Consider the following 24850-nt stretch of genomic DNA (forward strand, 5'->3'; position numbering starts at 1 on the left):
GAGATGTTAATCAGTTAGCTATTTAATAACAGTTATAACAGAAGTCATTTTTCTGACTGTATTAGAGTGGATTATTTCTTTGTATTCCATAAGCCTGAATCTAGGCCTAATAAAGCAACAATTTACCCAGGGTTTGGTTGTTTCCCCAGAATACAAAAACCATTGTGTCTGAGTTGGCCTTGGTCTTGAGCTGAACTGTAAGAAGCACATCCATCTGAGAATCTCCATCGTAGTCTCCGGGAACAACACCGGTTATGATACAATTGCTGAGAGAGGAAAGATATTTACAGAGTGCCAGCTGTTGACATAAGCCAGTAAAGAATAGCATAGGGCTTTTCTCAGTGACAGCTAAAATCATCTTGTGTCAATCTACCCTAACCCACAGAGTTTGACTGGACAACGTGGAATTATTGATGCTTCAAGATGAGAAGTGATGTGTGCACTAGTACAATTGAGAGAATAAGATCAGAAACTTACACGGGCAAATCATTTTTAGTGATATGTACTTTTGGCTTGAAGTATGGGGCTTTCAGATCAGCCAAGAATATCACCAACTCAGATTCTGAAAGTTCAATGAAATATGCAATAAAAAACAATGCACACAATACTCAATTTCAAAGTCACCACAGCAGTCACAAAACCATATCAACAATGCAGTGACTAATTCAATGAAATACATTCATTGGTGAGAGATCTAGACCCATTTTATGCTTTTGTTTCAATCTAGTTACTAGGCTACTGTGTCTTGTAATGTAGGTAATGCATTGAACACCAAACAGCTTTTCAAAGCAGAGAAAATAGATTTCTACGTCATCACTGTTTTCATTGCTCTGCTAGATTAGCTAGCATCTTATGAGTTTTTGGAACACATGCACAGCAAATGTCAATAATTCAAATATCCTCATCTAGTATCTAGGTAAAGTTTCTATATTATTCACTAGCGAAATGTATCCTATTGAAAAGGCAATGCAAAACACTGAACAGTATTCTAGCCAGCTAGCTAACGTTAGCTACTCACGTTCTCTGATGATGAAAATATCTGTCTGTTTATCCGAGTTGAAATCGCCAAAAGCAGCCACAGTGCCATGATTTTCAGAGCCGAACAAGTCAGTTGTTACATCTTGAAGAGCATATGCTGAATACTTCCCTGCAAAATACACAGTAAATGTAAAAATATTGATAAACAATATCCACATCCTCATAGTTCAATTCAAACACCACAAACTGGAATACTGCAGTGCAGTGTTCGTTTTCGGCAGATGGTGAATTGACAGCAAGCAATGCCTTAAGCCTAAACGAGTGGGGTTTGACACTTGTGAGAGAAAAAAATCTACAGCCTTATTTAGTCGTATGTATAAAGTTAAAGAACATAATTGGCACAAGAGGTAGAAAGACTATTGACATGTTCATAAAAGGGGTGGTGTGACGTCACACCATCAGCGCTTCCTAGTTTACTGCAGTGTCGCAACGTACTGTCACTTGGTAAACACAGAGAACGAACCAACATGTCAAGCTTGGGAGATGTCGGCAGGAAACTCCTGGAAATCAAAGCCAGACAAAAACGTTCAGGTTTGACATAGTGTGTTATTGTAACATGCCTTTTTGTTGTTTTTCTGCAAACCTCTGTGAATGTCCTGAGTGAAAAACAAACGAAACATATTAACGTTATATCAGTTCCTTGCCTGCTATAGCCGCAATAGCGGGCTTGCATGAGCATGAAAGGTCAAGCTTATACGTTTGCAGCTACTGAAGCTATTTTAGGAACTTCACATCAGGTGTTGCTTCTACCCTTGTCGTTTGTGTTAGGCTACATAAAACAGCAATGTTATCATACTGAACGAGAATATATGTACATGTAGGCCAAAGGAGGCTGGTGGGAGGAACAATAGGAGGACGGGCTCATTGTAATGGCTGGAATGGAATAAATGAAACCGAGTCAAACGTGGTTTATATGTGTTTGACCCCATTTGAATACCATTCTAGCCATTACAGTGAGCCAGTCCTCATATAGCTCCTCCCACCAGCCTCCTCTGATGTAGACTATGTTCCTCGTTTATCAGGCGAGCTGCCATTACACTAGCCAACATGGCAACCTGTTCACATAGACAGTGCAGGTGTAGGAAACTAGATTCAGCCGCGACCTGTTTTTTTTTGTCGTGTGAATCATCTGGAGTCCGAAAGAGATTATATTGGAAAATAACAATAATTTCATACCTTGATTATATTGAGACACGATCAAATATGGCAGGTAGTCTAGCAGTTAAGAGTTTTGGGCCAGTAACCGAAAGGCCGCTGGTTTGAATCCCTGAGTAGACTAGGTGAAAAATCTGTTAATGTGCCCTTGAGCAAGGGGGTGGGAGGTGTAATCACTCGCGGGCTTTGCCTATGTCCATGTTTTCGATATGAAATCATAAAGCTCGTATACTGATTTTGATTATGATCAATGGTTAATCAAGCCTGCTGTCAATTAAATGCCTCATGCAATAGTTGGTTATTTAAGAAATACTTTATCATCATAATAGTTTTCATTTGTTAAGTATCACTCATAAAAAATACAATAGTTTGATGAATGAATGCCTGAAAATATGTATACACATTTATGAACTTTTTGGGGATAGCACAGCAGCAGACTGTATTTGAAAACAGACACATTCAGACATTAGGCTAATTCAAACCGTCATAACTGATCTTAACCATCATATGCCAACATACAAATCATTTCCAAGTAGACTAATCTTTTAATGATCATTGTAGGCTACATGGCATATTAATGTGTGTTATTTGTCTGTTTTGTAGCCACCAAATATTAACTTGCTATGTGATTTATGATTGATTTTTTTTTCTTAATCCGCTCTACTAACCCTCCTGTGAATTGCTGTAGATTTGTAATTTAGCTCAGAGACGATTGCCCTTTACATCACCTTTTGAAAATGGCCAGTTCGGAATGTGAGATTTCCAAAGCTCCTCGGAAACTTAAAAGATATGGTAAGTAGTGAATTGAGCTTATGTAACTATTCTCCAGGTCGTTGCTGTAAATGAGAATGTGTTCTCAATCAACTTAACTGGCAAAATACGTTTTTTTTTTTTTAAGAGGTTGCAAAGCACACCCAAAAACTTTCAAATTGGGTTGAACTAAATTTTGATTCAATCGAGTGTAATTCCTGTATATCATTATATGAGAAAATTAGCAGGATGACACCACTCCAAATGATACATTTCAATGAATAATCATGCCAGCCAGATTTTTCTATTACTATACCACCCTAGTATCATATGCCAGTTTCAGTGGAGGCTGCTGAGGGGAGGATGGCCAACAGCATACCACCCTGCATCCCACTGTTGGCTTGCTTCTGAAGCTAAGCAGGGTTGGTTCTGGTCAGTCCCTGGATGGAAGACCAGATGTTGCTGGAAGTGGTGTTGGAGGGCCAGTAGTAGGCACCCTTTCCTCTGGTCAAAAAAAATGTCCCAATTCCCCAGGGCAGTGATTGGGGACATTGCCTTGTGTAGGGTGCCGTCTTTCTGATGGGACGTTAAGCAGGTGTCCTGACTCTCTGTGGTCACTAAAATATCCAATGGCACTTATTGTAAGAGTAGGGGTGTTAACCCTGGTGTCCTGGCTAAATTCCCAATCTAGCTCTCATGCCATCATGGTCACCTAATCATCCCTAGCTTACAATTGGCTCATTTATCCCTCCTCTCCCCTGTAACTATTCCCCAGGTCATTGCTGTAAATGAGACTGTGTTCTCAGTCAACTTACCTGGTAAAATAAAATAATGACTAAAACGGACCGAATGGCATCAAACACATGGAAACTTTTCCGCATCAGGATTTACCACACGCCTGTCCTCCCCAATTACATTTACATTACATTTAAGTCATTTAGCAGACGCTCTTATCCAGAGCGACTTACAAATTGGTGCATTCACCTTATGATATCCAGTGGAACAACCACTTTACAATAGTGCATCTAACTCTTTTAAGGGGGGGGGGGGGGGGGTTAGAAGGATTACTTTATCCTATCCTAGGTATTCCTTAAAGAGGTGGGGTTTCAGGTGTCTCCGGAAGGTGGTGATTGACTCCGCTGACCTGGCGTCGTGAGGGAGTTTGTTCCACCATTGGGGTGCCAGAGCTTTATCCTATCCTAGGTATTTAAGGTACCACCAACCTCCTGTGTTCAGTTTTCTTCAGGTGAATGGTATGATATGCTGAAAATGCTGTGATACACTATTATTAATGCTGTCTACGTAGCTTAGTCAGGATGCTATACCAATATACCCGTCGTGGATATAGGCTGCTACGTTCAATTCATGGGGTAGATTTTGTGAGGTAAAATAGGGTATACACTACTGTATCTAAAAATTATCCAAGTTGTTATAATTCACTTTTTTGCTGCACCTATGATTTACAGTCTCTCCCTAGGGTTTCCACCAAATATAGTACAACCATTATACTGTTTAATGGAAATAGAAAATTATACTAAGCAGTATACAATACTCAACCTAGTATTAACAAATATTGAACTCTCTCAGTGAAGTTAATCACACAATATATTTCCAAGCAACCACATACTTCGATCCGTGTTTCTATTCAGTAGAACCTTTAATTTGCATATTCGCCTCACGCTGCCTTTGCAGAGTTTTCTTGAAAAGCGATGGCTTTGTCCCTACCACTTAAAAGCTGATGGAAATTATGGTAATTTGACTGGAAATGTGGATATTTTTATCAGTACCTGAGGTATTGACCCAAGATTGATCCCATTAAAATGTAAATCACTCCAAAGTAAAAATGTGTCTGAAATAGTGGTCCAACAGATGGGGTTCCCCTGAAATTCACTGTGCTCTGAAGAAAGCTTGAAATGGTGGCAAGTTCCATTATATTTTGCATTTGTCCTCAGCGTAGGAAATCACACTTCATGCTGGAGATTTGTTTTGATATTTACAGTGACTAAATGTGAGTTGGAAATGGGGCCTTGTCGTGATTGCATGCATCAATGCATTGTGGTTTTTGTGTGACCAGGACTGTTCATTGTATTCTGACGGAAATCACAAAAAATGGCTGATACTGAATTATTTTGACAATGTGTTTATGAGGATCTTCTTCAGTACCGTGTGTAGCTTAACTCTTCATTAACAGCATTATCTAAAACCATTCTGTCAAATATGTTTAGCATTTAGGTCTAAATACATTTGCTTCTGAAGATTTGAGATAGAATTGCTGATAACTAGAAACCTTTTGTAGCATCAGTCTTACATCAGTCTTACAGCCAGCCAAGTGTTCATGGGGGTCTTTCTATGACATATAATTACTGTAGTGTGTGTCTCCAGAGAGTGTGGGAAAGTACCACAGAGGCGCCTGAGACATGAACAAATGACCTCCAATTGAGCTCTGGCTCAGCAATGAATGTTCTGTAAATAATAGTGTTTTGTATCTCTCCTCAGGCTCCATCTATGAACCTCTTAAGCTCTCCATTCTCCACCGGGAGGATGAGCCACTATGGGAGAGACTTGACCGCTACTACAATGCAGGTAAGCACTGTGATTATGTTTCAAGTACTTACTATTTAAAATTCTTGTTTTGAAGATCTCCTCAAAGGTGAGGTCCTTTTCAAGTTTATTTTTCTACTTGTAGGTGGTGTAGTTTTAAAATATTTGTGTTTGAAATATGGATACATTTTTGTATGTTACTTTTAGGTTTGTTAAAATAGAGCCCTAACACAAATCTAAGAGTGAAAATAGAGAAAATATTTCGGTCACAATCACAATTATCAAGGCCGAAAAAGATAACTAATAATTCTAATTAGAAACAAAACAAAGAAACAAATTGTTTTAAATAGGCTATGTCACACTTACAGGCAACATAAGTTCTCTCTGTGGGCATATAATATTAAAACAATGCAGAATATGGAGGGTTTTTACGCACATCTATAAATCCAAAACGGGACCTGCATGGCTAAAATAATGTGGGCCTGCCTACAATGCAGAGATAAAAAGTGAATGTCAGCTCACTGTTTTACTCCTCTCAGACTTGATATTTGAATAAAGCTTTGGTGATTTAAGATTTATTTCCAAGTGGTCTCAGGAGCCAAGTCCTTTTTCGACTGTCGTGACTACTTCACAATTGCATTGGGCACACACAAAAATCCTTAATTGAGAGGAGGGGAGGCTATGCTTGGTTTTTAATCAAATAATACTAAATGTAATAACATATTTGTTTTTTATGTTTCTAAATACGAAGTATACAGGCCCCAAAAGCACATTGGGCTACTCTTGTTCCATGAGCAGTGTGCATCCTGGCTGGATAGGCTGTGTTTCCACTGTCAAAATTCATACCATAACCAACTGCATTACTGCTAAAACCAGCTTTTGATTGGTCTTAAATATCTCTAGCAGCGCTGCCTGAAATTACCACTTTGGATCATGTTTTTAAGGACACACCTCAAATATTTCCACCATGTCCATCTCAGCGTAAGCAAGCTGATATTTAAGACAGCTAAATTGACGAACCTGGCGTTGGGGCTGGAAAATGCCAGTGCGCCAGTTTTTACATGACGAAATTTCAAACTAACGTGCGTTTAACACTCGCGCTGCCTTAACACCAGCCGAAAATAGAGCCCGTAGACTCTAATCTGAGTCTGTCTGAGTCAGGCCACACAATTTTCACAGGTTACCGTACCATTGGCAGACATGTCACACCCCATTGGTCAGTTGTGATGATGACAGGGTGGCATGGATACAGCGTGGCAACTTATTTCATGGCTTTCTTCTTTAAAGGCAAATAACTCCCTTTGCTCATTGTGGAAACAGAGGAAGTGTATTGCATTACATAGTCATTTTATGAAGGATATTGTGACATGTCCTTTGCTGTGACCTGGGGCTGTGGTCTAAATGCAATATCTATGTTCAAGACAAATTACTTTTCAAGGCCAATACAGCTTCTATTATATTTTATGTTGTGAGCCTATTTGAAGAAAGAAGAAATAAATGTTTGTTCTACTGAAGACGGGCAACAAAGATACTTCAATAAGGTGTCAAAGATATTGCCCATGTTTTTGGGGAGCATAGTTTATCAATATGGTTTCATGTTTGAAAATCCAAAGGGTTGTATTGTGTTTGTATCCCCCTCCCATAGGCTAGTATAAAGACAAAAAGACAGCATACTTGTGAAATTTTGATGAGAAACGTTTCCCAGAAGTGAGGGTTATTTCACAGGCTGTCGAGGTTGAAATGAGGATGCTACAGGAAAAGCACTAGGGGAGCAACTGGTCCCTCATCTGAAACCAGTCCTGCAGTGTGAAGTCATGGTGACAGACATCCCTAAAGAGAACAACTTATCAGTGCTTCTCACCACCTGAGCTCCCCGGGTGAAAATGAATCACTCTCATTACTCATGAATTTTGCGTTCACGATACCACTAGCTTTTATATGTTTGGTGCATGTTTTGTTCTTCACAGTAAACGGATGCAATTTTAGCTTTTGGAATAATGTGACGGCACACTTTTTGTGATGTAGGCTATATTCTAGTAATATTTTACACGGTGCTTTTCCCATGCCTTTTTCTGCTCAGTCAGATTGGTCGAAATTCTGAAAGCTTGAGATTGGTGAGTGATTTTTGTTCTACTAGCAATGTATGAAAGAGTACTGTAACAGTAACATGCATCAAGCCACCTGTTACTCTCTCAGAAACGTTGTCCGTGAGATGACAATATGTTGACATGTTCTTGCTTCATTTTGTGGTCGGTACGCAGCAATTTAAGCAGGGAGCAAAGCAGCAGTTGTTATCGCCAATGCACAGGCCAGTGGATGAATGCCTTTTTTTGAACCTCATGTGTAAGGAATTGACGACTCAGATCTTTCTCTATTATCTACAAAAAAATGGTGCAGTTGTAAAGCCAGTGGCATTACATGCGCTTATGATTCAGTGTGGACTTATTCTCTCTCATTTCTGAGCAAACGACATCACTGTCCCTCAGTTTGTCTTCTTTTTCTCCTGTGCGGGTTTCAGGTTTCTTATTTATGTGGTAATGTGGCCACACTCCAGTGCCTCTTATTTTATTCTCCCACTTGATTATAGTGGAGGCGCAGGGCTGCTATCTGACTGGCTCGGGGAGATTAAGAAATGGTAGAGCAAGTTTTATGTTTTGTTGTGGAGGTCTCTTACCTCTTATTTGTTCTCTCTCCTTTCTCTTCTCTTTTTTTCTTTTTTTTTCTTTTTTTCTTTCTTTCTTTCACTAACTATCTGTGAGCAGAGGAATGGCCCATTCTAAGAAATAGACTGTGTCTAAAGCGTTAGCTGTTGATTTAGTGGGACATTAGGTTTGTGGATGATATGAGGCTGAGCAACTCCAACCTCAGTTTATTTGCATCTAGAGTGCTGTTGTGTCTTTGGAGTTAGAGAATAATAACATAATTTAACTGTGGTTTTGATTCCGAGGAGTCTTACTAAGGTGCCATTTTTCCTCTTTGATGTGCCTCAAATACATTATATTGCCTTTTCCAAATCTAAACCGGAGATTGCATGTGAGAAAAGTGAGTCAAGGTAGGTTACATTTATGGACCCGGCTGCCGAGTTAGTTGGGCTCGGAGCATCAACAGTTGAGTCGAAGAGTAAGAGGATCAGGTCCAAATAGGTGGTATTTATTAAACAGTGCAGGTGATGAGCAGACTGGATCCAGAGGTTATTTACAATAGCCTACAAATGATACATTTTGAAAATTAGTTGAGAGAAAGTACAGAATGATATATTGGCCAATACTATAATAACTAGGTAAAAACACAGGGCAAAACAACCATAATCTCACACATCTGAACTGGCCCGGGTTCAGCAAAAGAACAGAAACGGTGCTTTTTTAAACATCCGGTTGAAGAACGTGCCTAAAATCTGTTAATCTACTGGTGAGTGCTCACTTAAAGCTAGTTCACAGCGTTGGTGAGGAGAAATAGGTTGGCGTTTCCAAATCTGGCGTTTTGTTATTTATATTATCATGCACATATTTGATTGGACTGGCAATATCATAGTATAACAAGGAAGTATTGTTGGAAACAAAATAATAAATGGTCCAGAGCATGTGGGGAGAAAAGGCGGGAAAATAACACAGCAATTTTGCTGTTTTTCCATCGGCTTTCTTTTTACATTCACAATGCCAGGGGAAACTCCAATACAATGGTACTTTTTAACTCTGGTTAATAACATATGAATCCTAGTCAGAAGAGGCACTATACTTTTTTTAATGTGTTTTTTCCAAAGCAGCCTCTGGGGTCAAAGTAATTGTCACTGCGGAGTTAGTGAAGGGTTTATTCATATTCTGCTTAATTCCCTCCACCTCTTTATCCTGGCTATGCTGACTTTGTCTCTTTGAATTGACCCGGACTCTCTGTAACAAACGATCTGGCAGAATGGATGTTCCCTTCATTTGCTCTGGCATAACGCTGTGATGAAAAATGAAGTACCCTGTTCAGACAGATTATTCATCGGGAGGGAGGACGGGAAGGGGTAGATGGTGGTGTGGTGACAAATACATTCCTGTGATTCCAGGCCTTCTGTTTTAGTGTGACTTTATTTAAACAAAATAATATTTAGAGGATTTGCATGAAGACAAACATTTGTGTCACTCTGGAATGTACAGTATGTGACCTGAAGACAAAGTTATTGTCACCTTCACATGTGCAGTGACACACCTTATTAGGATGTCTGGTTTTACAGCAATAACTACACAATATACAGCTGCTTAACATACCTTTATTTTGCATTCCATTTCACCATTTTCTGATTTAAAAAAATATATAAAATAATTTCTGGGTAACTTACTGTAACGGTTGTCCACTACAATGGACAAAAAAACGATTTAGCAAGCAAGAATTTAGCTAGGACTGTCTGGGAGTGGTCTGAGTGGGGAGAGAGGTTTAGAACTCTCTTTGTTATTGGTCTATTAACCAATTAACTACATGGTTATGTCACCAAGCAAGCCTCAACTCCCACCCATGCAAACAGGCTGATAAGAAGCTCCTGTGTAGATGGTATTTCTAACCAGCAACTCTCAGGAAATAACACTGATCAATGTTAGTTTCATCAGCTGTTGGACAATATTATGCAAAACACAGGAAAAATATCATTCTGACTGTACTGAGCCTTTAAAGGCTGAGGGATCACCTGTATCTCCCTTGTTTCTCTCTCTAGTGAAGACCACCATTCTGAACTACCAAAGCCCGACCACTGGCCTCTTCCCTACCAAGACATGCTCCAGCTGCAAGGAAGCCAAGGTGCGGGACTCCCTGTACTGTGCAGCCAGTTCCTGGGCCCTGGCTATAGCTTACAGGTGACACACACACACACACACACACACACACACACACACACACACACACATCTACAGCCACCTTAGATCACTGTATATTAAAGTTGATCTTAGTAATGAATCTAGTACAACCTTAGTTAATGGGCTCCATCAGGGACCGATATTCTTAATCAAAGCAGACAGCTTTTGTAATGCCAAGGGGGTGCTGCGGATTGGCATGTACTGCTGCTGCTGCAGAATCCAGACTACACAGAGTGCAGAAAACATTAGGAACACCTGCTCTTTCCATGACATAGACTGACCAGGTGAAAGCTATGATCCCTTATGGAGGTCACTTGTTAAATCCACTTCAATCAGTGTAGATGAAGGGGAGGAGACAGGTTAAATAAGGATTTTGAAACCTTGAGACAATTGAGACATGGATTGTGTATGTGTGCCATTCAGAGGGCGAATAGACAAGACAAAAGATTTAAGTGCCTTTGAACGGGGTATGGCAGTATGTGCCAGGCTCACCGGTTTGTGTCAAGAACTGCAACGCTGCTGGGTTTTTCACGCTCAACAGTTTCCCGTTTGTATCAAGAATGATCCACCACCCAAAGGGCATCCAGCCAACTTGACACAACTGTGGGAAGCATTGGAGTCAACACGGGCCAGCATCCCTGTAGAACGCTTTTGGCATCTTGTAGAGTACATGCCCCGACAAATTGAGTCTGTTCTGAGGGCAGAGGGAGGGGAGGGGAGGGGGGGGGGGGGGGGGGGGGGGCTTCAACAGCACCATATTTCCTTCAAATCTTTCTCTAGTCTCTAGGCAAAATGCTATCACCTTCAGATAATCTGTTGATTCTGTATCTTATTATAAAACAGATCACTTTTTTCTTTGTAGTAATGTGTCCTTCACTTCATACATTGAGGGCACAAGTTCAAGGGGAGTTCTGAGATACTCAAAATAGTCAGGGATGTTCTCCACTGGTGTGCATTTTTTCTCCAAGGGGACACGAGAGTAAAAATGAATGTTCAAGTAGACCAGAGGGGCCTACTCCTCTGTCATGGTTTCTTCCCATTAGCATTGTCACAGGAATTTAATTAAGACGACTCCAATATGACAGCACAGGCCCAAACCATTATTTTACCCTCCATGTGACTAGAGAGAGGATTGGAGTGGGTGCTCTAGATTGAAGTAAATGGGTGGATGGATGGGCAGATGCCCATGTCTAGTAAGTCTACTGCACTGGTGGAAATGTATGTTTCAAAGTAAGTGAATGTCATTAATGAAAACCTACACGAGATCTACTTGCAGTGCATTCGGAAAGTATTCAGACCCCTTCACTTTTTCCACGTTACAGCCTTATTCAAAAATGTATTAAATAGTTCCCCCCCCCCTCATCAGTCTACAGTACACAAAATACCACATAATGACAAAGCAAAAACAGGTTTTTATAATTTTTTGCAAATTAATGAAAAAGACTGAAATATATTTACATAAATATTCAGACCCTTTACTCAGTATTTTGTTGAAGCTCCTTTGGCAGCGATTCCAGCCTTGGGTCTTCTTGGGTATGACGCTACAAGCTTGGCACACCTGTATTTGGGGCGTTTCTCCCTTTCCTCTCTGCAGATCCTCTCATGCTCTGTCAGGTTGGATGGGGAGCGTCGCTGTACAGCTATTTTCAGGTCTCTCCAGAGATGTTCAATCGAGTTCAAGTCCGGGCTCTGGCTGGGCCACTCAAGGACATTCAGAGACTTGTCCCGAAGCCATTCCTGCGTTGCTTTGGCTGTGTGTTTAGGGTGCTGCCACCACCATGCTTCACCGTAGGGATGGTGGCAGGTTTCCTACAGACTTGACGCTTGGTATTCAGGCCAAAGAGTTCAATCTTTTTTTCATCAGACCAGAGAATATTGTTTCTCATGGTCTGAGAGTCTTTAGGTGCCTTTTGGCAAACTCCAAGCGGGCTGTCATGTGCCTTTTACTGAGGAGTGGCTTCCGTCTGGTCACTCTACCATAAAGGCCTGATTGGTGGAGTGCTGCATAGATGGTTGTCCTTCTTAAAGGTTCTCCCATCTCCACAGAGGAACTCTGGAGCTATGTCAGTGACCATCGGGTTCTTGGTCACCTTCCTGACCAAGGCCCTTCTCCCCCGATTGCTCAGTTTGACCGAGTGGCCAGCTCTAGGAAGAGTCTTGGTGGTTCCAAACTTATTTTATTTAAGAATGGTGGAGGCCTCTGTGTTCTTGGGGACTTTCAATGCTGAAGAAATGTTTTGGTACCCTTCCCCAGATCTGTGCCTCAACACAAACCTGTCTTGGAGCTCTACGGACAATTCCTTCGAACTCACGGCTTGGTTTTTGCTCTGACATGCACTGTCAACTGTGGGAGACAGGTGTGTGCCTTTCATGTCCAATCAATTGAATTTACCACTGGTGGACTCAAATCAAGTTGTAGAAACATCTCAAGGATGATCAATGGAAACAGGATGCACCTGAGCTCAATTTGGAGTCTCATAGCAAAGGGTCTGACTATCGAGAGCATCCTGACTGGTTGCATCACCGCCTGGTATGGCAACTGATTGGCCTCTGACCACAAGGCACTACAGAGGGTAATGTGTATGGCCAAGTACATTACTGGGGCCAAGCGTCCTGCTATCCAGGACCTCTTTACCAGGTGGTGTCAGAAGAAGGCCCAACAAATTGCCAATGACTCCAGCCACCACAGTTAAAGACTGTTCTCTCTGCCCACCGCACGGCAAGCGATACCGGAGCGCTAAGTCTAGGTCAAAAGGCTTCTTAACAGCTTCTATCCCCAAGCCATAAGACTCCTGAACAGCTAATGAAATGGCTACCCGGACTATTTGCATTGTTCCCCCCACCCCCATTTTTACGCTTCTGCTACTCTGTTTATTATCCATGCAGAGTCACTTTACCTCTACCTACATATACATATTAACTCAATTACCTTGACTAACCCGTGCCCCAGCACATTGACTCTGTACCGGTACCCCCTGTATATAGCCTCGCTACTGATATTTTATTGTTACTTCTTAATTATTTTTTATTTTATTTTTTACTTCAGTTTATTTTAATAAATACTTTATTCAACACATTTTTTCTTAAGTGCATTGTTGGTTAAGGGCTTGTAAGTAAACTTCACTGTAAGGTCTACACCTGTTGTATTTGCCATATGTGACAAATATGATTTGATTTGAGTACTTATGTAAATAAGGTATTTCTGTTTTTTATTTACCAAATTTGCAAAAATGTCTAAACCTGTTTTCACTTTGTTATTGTGTGTAGATTGAGGGAAAAAATTTATTTAATCCATAGATGAATGTTGTAACGTAACAAAATGTGGAGAAGGGGAACGGGTCTGAATACTTTCCGAATGCACTGTAGATGCCATTGTTTATGTCAATAGTATACTGGAAGCATTTGGGTGATTTTCAAGTATGATTTTAATGAGAGATCAAGTGGAATGTAGCATGTCCTTGCTTGTCTTATGCTTTTGGAGGACAAAGGAATAACAACTGTCATTCATGTCCTAAAATGATTTAAAACCTGTCTATGACTGTGTACAAATACATAAGTTGTCTCCATTTAATATGTACCATTAATGTATGCACAGACAGGATAACCAGACCGTAGTAATTTTGTGCGGTGAAGTAGGATAATTTAGGATGATTTAACATGCTCTTCTGCTCATTGGGACGTGTTTCTCCATCTCATTGTGGCACATGGCGACGATCAACCATGACGTGCAGACGCATCGATGATGACATGGGACGCACCCATGAGCTGGAGCACTCAGCCATCAAGTGCATGAGGGGTATCCTCTACTGTTACATGCGCCAGTCTGACAAGGTGAGTCCACAAACGAAACGTCAGACCACAGGAAACACTGTAGTTCATTCTTAATGATCTAAACAAATGCCATTATCCAGTAATGAATATAGATTTTTAGCAAACACAGAAACTGTCACTAATCGGGGGGGGGGGAGATAAAGATCTCTGTCCTTTTACTGATCTTCTCTGTTCTCACGCTTCAGTGGTTTACTATCTCACGATTGGACTGGTTTTATCTCTATGTGGATGGAATAATATAGAGGTTTCCAAACGGTTTTTGCCTCACAGAACACTTTTGTGTAAAGTATTTGAGCAGACCGTTCAGTCAAAATAGCAGCGTTTATATTGTTTAAAGACCTCTATGAAAGCATAATTACAGCTTTAGTACAATAGAACACTGGTCTTGTTCTGGTCTGTAATTGCACATCTCTGTTGCCTTTTGAAATTGTTTTGTTTCATTTACTCATGACCTTGACGACCTAATTTATGGGAAAGCTTTTCTGTGTCTTAATTATAATGCACCATTTATTCAGTTAATTACACAGTGCAGCGCTCATTAACATCTGTCTCTGGCATTCACAGTGAACATGCCATTTTTAATGGACCCACAGTACAGAGGGACTAGGAAGCACATTTGATCAAATAAAAAAAACTACAGAGCCATTAAAGGCATTAAAGAGAGGGCATCAAAGTTTACCACAATGTACCAATGAAACTAAACACAGTCTTAACGAATTAGCCACACAACACAAGCTTCTCAAATGTTTTCTGACAGATTTAACTCCGGAACCATTTAACGCTAAGATCACACACACTCACTGACACACAGTGACACTTGACAAGATTCATAAACTGCACTATTGTGGAAATGCACTTTCAATACAAATGTTAGGCTATTTTGGAACGCAACAGTTATTGGTTCGGTCAGTGCCAAATGTTGGCACAAAATAATGCACCGTGTGAAGCAAACTCAAACGGAGTGTATTACTCTATGTGAATCATGCAATTCTGACCCGGGATGGTTTTTGAGGAGAAGTCATATGTGTACGTCTTTGGCATGACTCAAGAATGGCTTAATGCACCACGATACAAATAAATGGTATGTCTGTTTGCAATATTTACAGATACATTCATGCATACCAGTGGTTTGCTCATGTCTTCAGAGCCATTCAAGGATAATTCTAGTATGTGTCCTAGTGATGGCGCAGTGGAATATCCATGAGCCATCCTAGTCCCGGTTTTCACCTCATGTACCTTTTTGTGAGGATAGAATAAATAATGGAAAGATGCCCAGTAATATATATGTTATGTACTGAATCCTCTTTTATTTGCCTTTTTTCTCTCTTTTTCTCTTCCTTTCACTCTCTTTCTTCACCTTCATTCTATTTCAGGTGGAGGAATTCAAACAGGACCCCAGCCCCTCCAAGTGCCTGCACTCAATATTCAATGTAGACACAGGAGATGAGATCCTGTCATACGATGACTACCATCACCTACAGGTAAACCCTCTCACAAACATTGTCAAGGTAACGAATGAAGTCTGATCGGATTCCGGTCTTACGTTCTTCACCATTGTAAATACCGTCTCCCTCCGTCAGATTGATGCCTTGTCCCTGTTCCTGCTCTATTTGGTGGAGATGATCTGCTCCGGCCTCCAGATCATCTACAACACGGATGAGGTACAGCCCACTGGCCTAGTCACGTGACCTCTCTCTCGGAATGAACACGTCTGTCTTGCGGAGCACGACTCTCACGCAGCATGGCTTCTTCGTAGTGATTTAGATGGCGGCCAATAAAGTATGATCAACCTAAGGGGAAACCCAGTGTCAACAGGGAGCAGAAACGAACATACGGACAAGACTATAAACGACGCAAGCCAAGAAAGCTCCGGTGTGCCAAAGTGCCCTAAGACAGTTAATAGTGATAGTAGAGGCAGCAGCTGAATAAGCAGTTGTTAACGGTCCGTGCATCTTTAGAAACGCAGGAATTTTTCCGTGATGACTATGTAACAGTTTTAAAATTCAATACACCTGCCTCTTGACTTACACTAACTTATTCAGCACCCTTTTTCATTAGTGAGCAAGTTATTGAGTTGGAGGCCTAGTAAAACGGACAGCTAAAGTAATAGTAACTCATTCGTTATAGTGGTACTTTAAGGTGGCTGTTTTCATAGCCCTTTGGGAGATTTGAAATTCATTAATTCCTTCTCTTAATTCAGTTGTCTGCTCACTGGGAGATTTACTTTTAGTCACAGGGATGAAATTATTGCCTTCAGAAAAAGCTTTTGTTTATCCAGACTTATCTTCAAAAATAGAGCTGTTCTAGAACATTATGCCCTGAAGCAATTACAGTGAGCATTCACTTTGTTTACAGAAAAGGAAAGCCTCACATTAAATATATATATATTTTTCTATCCCAACGGTAAACAAATTGCCTGTGTAGCTTCAATGGGGCCAGTCCTATTTGCAAAGCAGACCTAATTTGCACATTTTAAATAGTGCTTATTGAGCTGCGTAATACAAGTAAAGGGCATGAACATGAAATCAACGAGCATACATCCTTTTATTAATCTACATCAGAACAAATAAACAGGAAATAGGACTCTTAATGTGTGTTATTTCTGCACCGCATTTAAATGCATCTTTTGGTATTCTCATTAGTCCAATTTTTGCTCTTAGCAGTGGTTCAGTATATTTTCCCGACTGGAAGTTCAATTCAATTGAATCTGCATTGCAGTATTAATACAGGTAGATGCTTTGAGTGTGTGCTTATATGTGTCTTTTGTGTATGCGCTACGGTACTATCAAGATACCAGAAAGATCCTCAATCGTTAAGACAACTGGAAAAATCATATGCTTCTTTATCTAAATATTGAAAGAGCGTGGGCGACAGAGAGGAACAAAATGGTGCAGTTTGAGGAGAGAGGGGTGAGACCAGGTGGGTCTGAGCAGGTGTGATGTCATTGATGTTTGTGTGAGTCTGTATGTTGTCTTATGTATGGTTTGTGTTGTACTTTTTTTATTTTTATAAAAAGGCCATAAAGATCCTTACATTAATCATTCTATTAAAGCCCAAAAATAAAATAACCCGCAATGTCCTTATCTCAGTGGCTCTGTTTAGTTCCCTGTCTTCCCTCCTTGCCTGTCCCATTTTTGTATGCTTTAGGCCCTCTCTGTTTCCCTGTTGTCAGTCACATCTCCCCCAGTACTTTCACATTTTTCCTTCATGGCCTCAAAGTCATCATTTTAAAATATTTGTGTGAAGTTTCCTTCTCTCTTGTTGTCTCATTCTGCACATAGAGAAGAGCCATTCCTCCTTGTTCCAGATGAAATTAAGGACATGGTTTTGACTACCCATGTGACTGGGTGATGTTTGTCTTTTAACATGAATGTTAATTCCATCAAGGGCAAAATGTTAATGTGTTTTATTGAATAAATAACTTATTGAAAATGTGCATGAAATGAGAGTAATTGGAGAATAATTTATTCCATTTAAATGTGAGTACATTCTTCCCAAAGTTGCATGAGCTCTTCTTTTGACTATATGATGACACTGTACAGTATAATTCCAGGGAGAAAGCTATCTATGTTGAGATTGAGAGATCTCGTTCATGTGACATTATCATGTTTTCTACCTCTGCAGGTATCTTTCATCCAGAACCTGGTGTTCTGTGTAGAGAGGGCATACAGAGTGCCTGACTTTGGAATGTGGGAGAGAGGGAGCAAGTACAACAATGGAAGCACTGAGCTGCACTCCAGGTCTGTCTTTTCCTCCTCTAGTGAATACGTTGATTTATAAAGATATTAACACATTGCTAGACAGTCTCCACACATGGAATGTGTTCATCTCTCCACAAAAACAAAGAGGATATATTTTAGGGTAGTAAAGGTAATGTCGAGGACCTATCATTCGAGCAGTAGAACTGCCTCTCCCTCTCTCAAGACCTCGATAATGATTCTGTTTCCTCTGTCCCTTATCTCTGGAAAACATTGGTTTCTCCTAAAGAATGTAGGAAAATTGTTTGCAACTCACCACCATTTCCTAGAGAAAAAATCTGACTTTGCATTCTACATAGACAGTAATTCGACACCATGTCCGTTAGTCAAATTCAGAATGACTGATTTGTAGTTCAGTTTCCATAATACACATTAATATGCAGTAATGTAAACAGAGAGCAATTGCGGGGGCAGAATAACAACTTTTTACACGCAAATACTTTCTGAGTTCATTATCTTCGTGCGGAGTCATTCACCAAGTTTCAGGCGCGGTTACAATGGAGGGGGGGTGGACTGTTCCATTAACTCAGTGTACCAGACTGCCGATGGGTACGTAGGCCTGTGTGTGGCTGAGTGTCAGGGAAAGCTGTGATGAATGCCTTCATCTAGAGAATTGAATCATGACATTCAAGCTTGGCTGAAAGGAAAATGGCAGTCATTATAAAACAATGTTAATGTCATCAATCCTAGATGGTATCGAGTTTGTGCAAAAATGGCTAAGCTGTAGTCCTATCGAGCTTGGTTACCCCTTGGCAATCTCTCGCCAAGTTAAAATATAGAGCAACTTAATTCTAATATTTTTCTTTGTTCAACTGTGTTAGGTTTCTAATTTAAGTCCACTCTATAGTAGGTTTATTCCAGACTGCACTCATTGGGACGTGTTGACAGAAGCTGTCAACATCAGTCAGGATTAATTACATCGTAGAATAGTACGTTAGTGTATGTATGTTTCTCTCTTTTGTAAAGATTGTCTGACAAGATACTGTGTCGTACTTGTTGTCTGCAACTTGTTACTATTATCAAACCAATGCCCACCCTGCTCCCTGAAACTACAGCGCTGTGTGCACATTCAATGTTTTAAACCTTCGACCAAGGCGTCACACTCACTCAGAACTGTTGACAGCTCTTACGCATTATGTCCAGGCAAGTTCAGACAGAAAATCAATCGACTTTCAAAAAGGCCTCATGTTGCTTGATTGTGATCATTGCTGCTGATTTTGTCAGCGAGGGAGCTGAAGTTGTGTTTCGGGAAGCTGGTTTCAACTATGTTCTGTTATTTTTCTGCATTTTTGTATCGGTTTGGGCTCGTTTGTGGGATTGAACACCTTTTTATTTGTCGGCATATCTTGCAACTCTCCTTGCCACGTCGTCTTCTTATTTTATAGAGCGCTATTAAGAGGGAAAGGAAATCCACTGCTATTTTCTCTGCATAGTAAAGTGCACAATGATTTCAGCCCCCTCTCCTCAACAGTTATATCTATGAGTCATCTGTTTTCATTACATTATTAAACCATTCAAATGTATACTTTACAGTATAAATGTAAGGCTCATTACAAGTCAAGGAGTGTTTGTTTTGGGTGTCATGTGCCTTGTACATAGGGGGTTCATAAAAAGTTTAACCAAACCCCCCTTTTATAAAGTATCTCCAGTTGAAGTCGGAAGTTTTCACACACTTAGGTTGTCATTAAAACTCATTTTTCAACCACTCCACAAATTTCTTGTTAACAAACTGTAGTTTTTGCAAGTTGGTTAGGACATGTACTTTGTGCATGACACAAAAAAAATTCCAACAATTGTTTACAGACAGATTATTTCACTTATAATTCACTGTATTACAATTCCAGTGGGCAGAAGTTTACATACACTAAGTTGACTGTGCCTTTAAACAGCTTGGAAAATTCCTGAAAAAAATGTCATGGCTTTAGAAGCTTCTGATAGGCTAATTTACATCATTTCAGTCAATTGGAGGTGTACATGTGGATGTATTTCAAGGCCTACCTTCAAACTCAGTGCCTCTTTGCTTGACATCATGGGAAAATCAAAAGAAATCAGCCAAGACCCCAGAAAAAGAATTGCAGACCTCCACAAGTCTGGTTCATCCTTGGGAGCAATTTCCAAACGCCTGAAGGTACCACATTCATCTGTACAAACAATAGAACGCAAGTATAAACACCATGGGACCATGCAGCCATCATACCGCTCAGGAAGGAGACGCGTTCTGTCTCTTAGAGATAACGTACTTTGGTGCGAAAAGTGCAAATCAATCCCAGAACAACAGCAAAGGTCCTTGTGAAGATGCTGGAGGAAACCGGTACAAAAGTATCTATATCGACATAACCTGAAAGGCCGCTCAGCAAGGAAGAAGCCACTACTCCAAAACCGCCATAAAAAGCCAGACTACGGTTTGCAACTGCACATGGGGGCAAAGATTGTACTTTTTGGAGAATTGTCATCTGATCTGATGAAACAAAAATAGACTGTTTGGCCATAATGACCATCGTTACGTTTGGAGGATAAAGGGTGAGTCTTGCAAGCTGAAGAACACCATCCCAACCGTGAAGCACGGGGGTGGCAGCATCATGTGGTGGGGGTGCTTTGCTGCAGGAGGGACTGGTGCACTTCACAGCATAGATGGCATCATGAGGAGGAAAAGTATGTGGATATATTGAAGCAACATCTCAAGATATCAGTCAGGAAGTTAATGTTTGGTTGCAAATGGGTCTTCCAAATGGACAATGACCCCAAGCATACTTCCAAAGTTGTAGCAAAATGGCTTAAGGACAACAAAGTCAAGGTATTGGATTGGCCATGACAAAGCCCCGACCTCAATCCTGTAGAAAATGTGTGGGAGAACTGAAAAAGCGTGTGCGAGCAAGGAGGCCTACAAATCTGACTCAGTTACACCAGCTCTGTCAGGAGGAATGGGCCAAAATTCACCCAACATATTGTGGGAAGCTTGTGGAAGGCTATCCGAAATGTTTGACCCAAATTAAACCATTTGAAGGCAATGCTACCAAATACTAATTGAGTGTATGTAAACTTCTGACCCACTGGGAATGTGATGAAAGGAATAAAAGCTTAAATAAATCATTCTCTCTATTATTCTGACATTTCACTTTCTTAAAATAAAGTGGTGATCCTAACTGACCTAAGACGGGGCCTTTTTACTAGGCTTAAATGTCAGGAATTGTGAAAAATGGAGTTTAAATGTATTTTGCTAAGGTGTATGTAAACTTCCGACTTCAACTGAATATAAAGTAACCAGTGCATGTTAGCCTTGCATGTAACTTGGCGCTATAGAACCGAACAGAAAATGTGTAGCCTATGGTATTTCAATTATAAATACCTTAGACAGTGCTTTCAGGTTTATATTGGGTTTCTGAAACATGTTCTTTCTTTTGCAGTTCTGTGGGGCTGGCCAAAGCTGCTCTCGAGGCTATCAATGGATTTAACCTGTTTGGGAATCAGGTATTTGATTTATTCTCCAACTTTCATCCACATTCTGTCAAGAGACCTAGCCATTGTCATCACTTACTCTGAAGATAAGAGTTTAGGATTTTAATGACCGAACTGTGTATTCACCTCTGGTGTAACAGCGTCTGATGCATTAAGATTGCATTATAGATAGTGTGTAACTGATTTTATGCTTCAAATTGGGAGTCCCATTACATCACCATCCATCTTCAAGATCTTATAGATGATAATAGCACAACAGTTCTCAGAGATTGAATTAATCAGAAATTCTTTAATATATATTTAAATTGTATTATTTAACCTTTATTTAACTAGGCAAGTCAGTTAAGAACAAATTCTTATTTACAATCACTGCCTACCCCGGCCAAACCCGGGCTGACGCTGGGCCAATTGTGCTTTTGGATGTGACGCAGCTTGAAGCTGGTGATGTGATGCAAATGACCTGATATCATCATTTTCTGTGTGTGGAAAGTGAACCATACACTCAGGGGTTTTATTGAGTGGGCTTGTGTTGTACTCAGGGCTGACTAGCTAGATGTCTATGCACTAACAGCTTTGATAGCTTTGACAGCTTTGAATTACTGCTGTTCCCATTTCCTTGATTTCCTTGCTCCTTTCTGGATCAGCCATTTGTAGGATTAATTTGTTTTGCTGTCTAGAGGAAGTAAAGACAGGAATGTGAACATCCATTATATGTGCTAATGGATTGGAAAACTGAACAACTTCCACTTAGCATTCTTGTTTTTCTCAAAACAGATTTCTTTCTTTTCCATTTTGTTCGTTCATGCACACAGCATGACGCATTTCAAGCAAATACAGCACAACAACAACATAGTGTCCCATGTGAACCTACCATGAAAGGAGAATATCTTACCCATAGTGATATACAGTTCCTTCAGAAAGTGTTCACAACCCCCTTGACCTTTTCCTAATTTTTGCTGTGTTAGAGCCTGAATTTAAAATGGATTAAATTGATCGTTTTTTTGTCACTGGCCTACACACGTTACCCCATAATGTCAAAGTGGAATGATGTTTTTACATTTTGTACAAAATTATTTCATAACAAAAAGCTGAAATGTCTGGAGTCAGTAACTGTTCAACCCCTTTTGTTATGGCATGCCCAAATAAGTTCAAGAGTAAAAATGTAAGTTGCAAAATGCAATAATTGAGTTTAACATGATTTTTGAACGACTACTGTACCTCGTCTCTGTACCCCACACATACAATTAGGACCCTCGAGCAGTGAATTTCAAATACTGATTCAACCATAAAGACCAGGGAGGCTTTCCAAGGCCTCACAAAGGGCACCTATTCGTAGATGAGTTAAAAAAATATATATAAAAAGAAGACATTAAATATCCCTTTGAGTATGATGACGCTATTAATTACACTTTGGATGCTGTATCAATACACCCAGTCACTACAAAGATGCAGGCGTCCTTCCTAACTCAGTTGCCAAAGAGGAAGGAAACCGCTCGGGGATTTCACAGAGGTTTAATGGCTGTGATAGGAGAAAACTGAGGATGGATCAACAATAATGTAGTTAGTCCACAATACTAACCTAATTGACAGAGTGAAAAGAAGGAAGCCTGTACAGAATAAAAATATTCCAAAACATGCATCCTGTTTGCAACAAGGCACTAAAGTAATCCGCAACAAATGTGGCAAAGCAATTAACCTTTTGTCCTGAAAACAAAGTGTTATGTTTGGGGGAATTACAACACATTACTATCATGTTATGGGTATGCCTTTAATCATTAAGGACTGGGGAATTTTTCTGGATAAAATGAAAATCCTATAGGAAAACCTGGTTCAGTCTGCTTTCTACAAGACACTGGCATAAGAATTCACCTTTCAGCAGGACAGTAACCTAAAACACAAGGCCAAATCTACACTGGAGTTCCTTACCAAGAAGACAGTGAATGTTCCTGAGTGGCCGAGTTAGTTTTGACTTAAATCTGCTTGAAAATCTATAGCAAGACCTGAAAAATGGTTGTCTAGCAATGATCAATAACCAATTTGAAAGAGCTTGAAGAATCTTTGAAAAAGATAAAGGGCAAATGTTGTGGAAAGCTCTTAGAGATTTACCCAGAAAGACTCCCGCTGTAATCGCAGCCAAAGGAGATTCTAACATTTATTGACTCGGGGTTGAATAAGATATCAAGATATATTCATGTTTTATTTTTCATAATAGTTTTTTGTGTATTTTGTGTAGATTGTTGACAAAAATTACAATTAAATCCATTTTAATCCCACTTTGTAACAAAACAAAATGTAGGAAAGGTCAAGGGTTGTGAATACCTTCTGAAGGCACCTTATGATTGCTATAGTCTCTTTTGCTACAGTTATCAGTGATTTAATGAAGGGCTCTTCTCCTTAGCTGCCTCCTTCTTCATCTAATTAATCCACTACCAATGATGTTAAATTGACTCATTGATGATCAGAGTTTTAGATTAAACTCTGTGCCCCACTGGGTTTGGTTCCTGTCATTAGGCAGTAGTATAGTAGTGGCTGGTGTGTCTGGGGCTGCTGTGTGGGGATGGACTGGCTATGAGTCATCACATAGGGTTATTAATGAAGGCCAGCTCTCAGTGCCCCTCTGACTTCCTCCAGATGATTTTCAACTGAGAATAAGCCATGATCAGTGACTCCCCAGCTGTGTTCCTTAGAGGCAACAGCCAATCAATGACTAGCCAGAGCACAATGGTCGAGAGGGAGCCAATCACTAACTTTACCCAGCTTTTATGTGTGGGTTGTCAGCTTATTAAGTGACTGCCTGCTTCACAGCAAAATGTGGAGTGCAATCAATAAAGGTGCGGTACTAAGAAGCGTAGGTCACAGTGGAGACCACGTTCTGTGCTGTCACAATCATTTACATCCCATTCCACCAAACCCTGCAGTATGTACAGTAAATCACTCAAGCAGGCCTGTTGAGTCACTCTGATGTCTAAAAGCTTTGGTTGGCTTGTTTGAAAGCAGCATACATAATGCATTGTGCAGAAACTGCTTAGATAGTACGTTTTTCTTTTTTTTTTTTGCCTTAATGTGAACATTGTTGAGGTGTTAGTGAAGAAACGTGTCCGGGACCATTTGTAACAGAGATTTTGTGAGACGTGTTAATCCAGAAATGGTACAGTAAACTAACCCAGAAAAAGCACCCAGACCCTCATTTCAACAGAGGGGCTGGAGGGTATGTAATCATACCGTGGGCAATGAGTTTGCAGTCTAACAACATGATGTGGTATCAAGGTGATTGGATGGCCCTTCATGGTTGGAGTGCCCCCGCACTGTGCTCAAAGCATAGAAAAACACAATGCTTTTTAGCTTTGTACTCAAAAATATCAAATGGTTGGGCAATACTGAATCTTTTGTAAGAGTAAGGTTGTAATATTGCTGCTTTCGTAGCTGGTTTTACTTTGCAGAGGCGGCAGGTGAGACGTTGGAGGCTCTGAGTGTGTGTGCAGCACTTCATCC

The 24850-nt window shown here is 40.3% G+C and overlaps 2 protein-coding genes across 4 annotated transcripts in view; one reads left to right on the top strand and one right to left on the bottom strand.

The window, feature by feature from the left end:
* Positions 1 to 1403, bottom strand: part of LOC129834339 (T-cell immunomodulatory protein-like) — a 118831-nt gene extending 117428 nt beyond the window's left edge. The window contains exons 1-3 of the mRNA XM_055899239.1: positions 1019 to 1403; positions 478 to 562; positions 127 to 266 (exon numbers count right to left, since the gene is read on the bottom strand). Coding sequence (XP_055755214.1) covers positions 127 to 266; positions 478 to 562; positions 1019 to 1202 — 409 coding nt within the window. The 5' untranslated portion in view covers positions 1203 to 1403. The remainder of the gene's footprint in view (positions 1 to 126; positions 267 to 477; positions 563 to 1018) is intronic.
* A 60-nt stretch (positions 1404 to 1463) lies between these two features.
* LOC129834345 (phosphorylase b kinase regulatory subunit beta-like) overlaps positions 1464 to 24850 on the top strand; it is a 63709-nt gene continuing 40322 nt past the window's right edge. For 2 of the 3 annotated variants that reach the window (XM_055899245.1, XM_055899244.1), the window contains exons 1-8: positions 1464 to 1569; positions 5440 to 5526; positions 10175 to 10313; positions 14045 to 14144; positions 15518 to 15625; positions 15725 to 15805; positions 17769 to 17884; positions 21307 to 21370. In XM_055899245.1, the coding sequence (XP_055755220.1) occupies positions 1506 to 1569; positions 5440 to 5526; positions 10175 to 10313; positions 14045 to 14144; positions 15518 to 15625; positions 15725 to 15805; positions 17769 to 17884; positions 21307 to 21370 (759 nt within the window). In that variant the 5' untranslated portion in view covers positions 1464 to 1505. Of the gene's footprint in view, positions 1570 to 2881; positions 2986 to 5439; positions 5527 to 10174; positions 10314 to 14044; positions 14145 to 15517; positions 15626 to 15724; positions 15806 to 17768; positions 17885 to 21306; positions 21371 to 24850 lie in introns of all 3 variants that reach the window. The other variant, XM_055899246.1, reaches the window with a different exon arrangement.

Source organism: Salvelinus fontinalis, chromosome 35, assembly GCF_029448725.1.
Source record: "Salvelinus fontinalis isolate EN_2023a chromosome 35, ASM2944872v1, whole genome shotgun sequence".
NCBI classification, from domain to species: Eukaryota; Metazoa; Chordata; class Actinopteri; order Salmoniformes; family Salmonidae; genus Salvelinus; species Salvelinus fontinalis.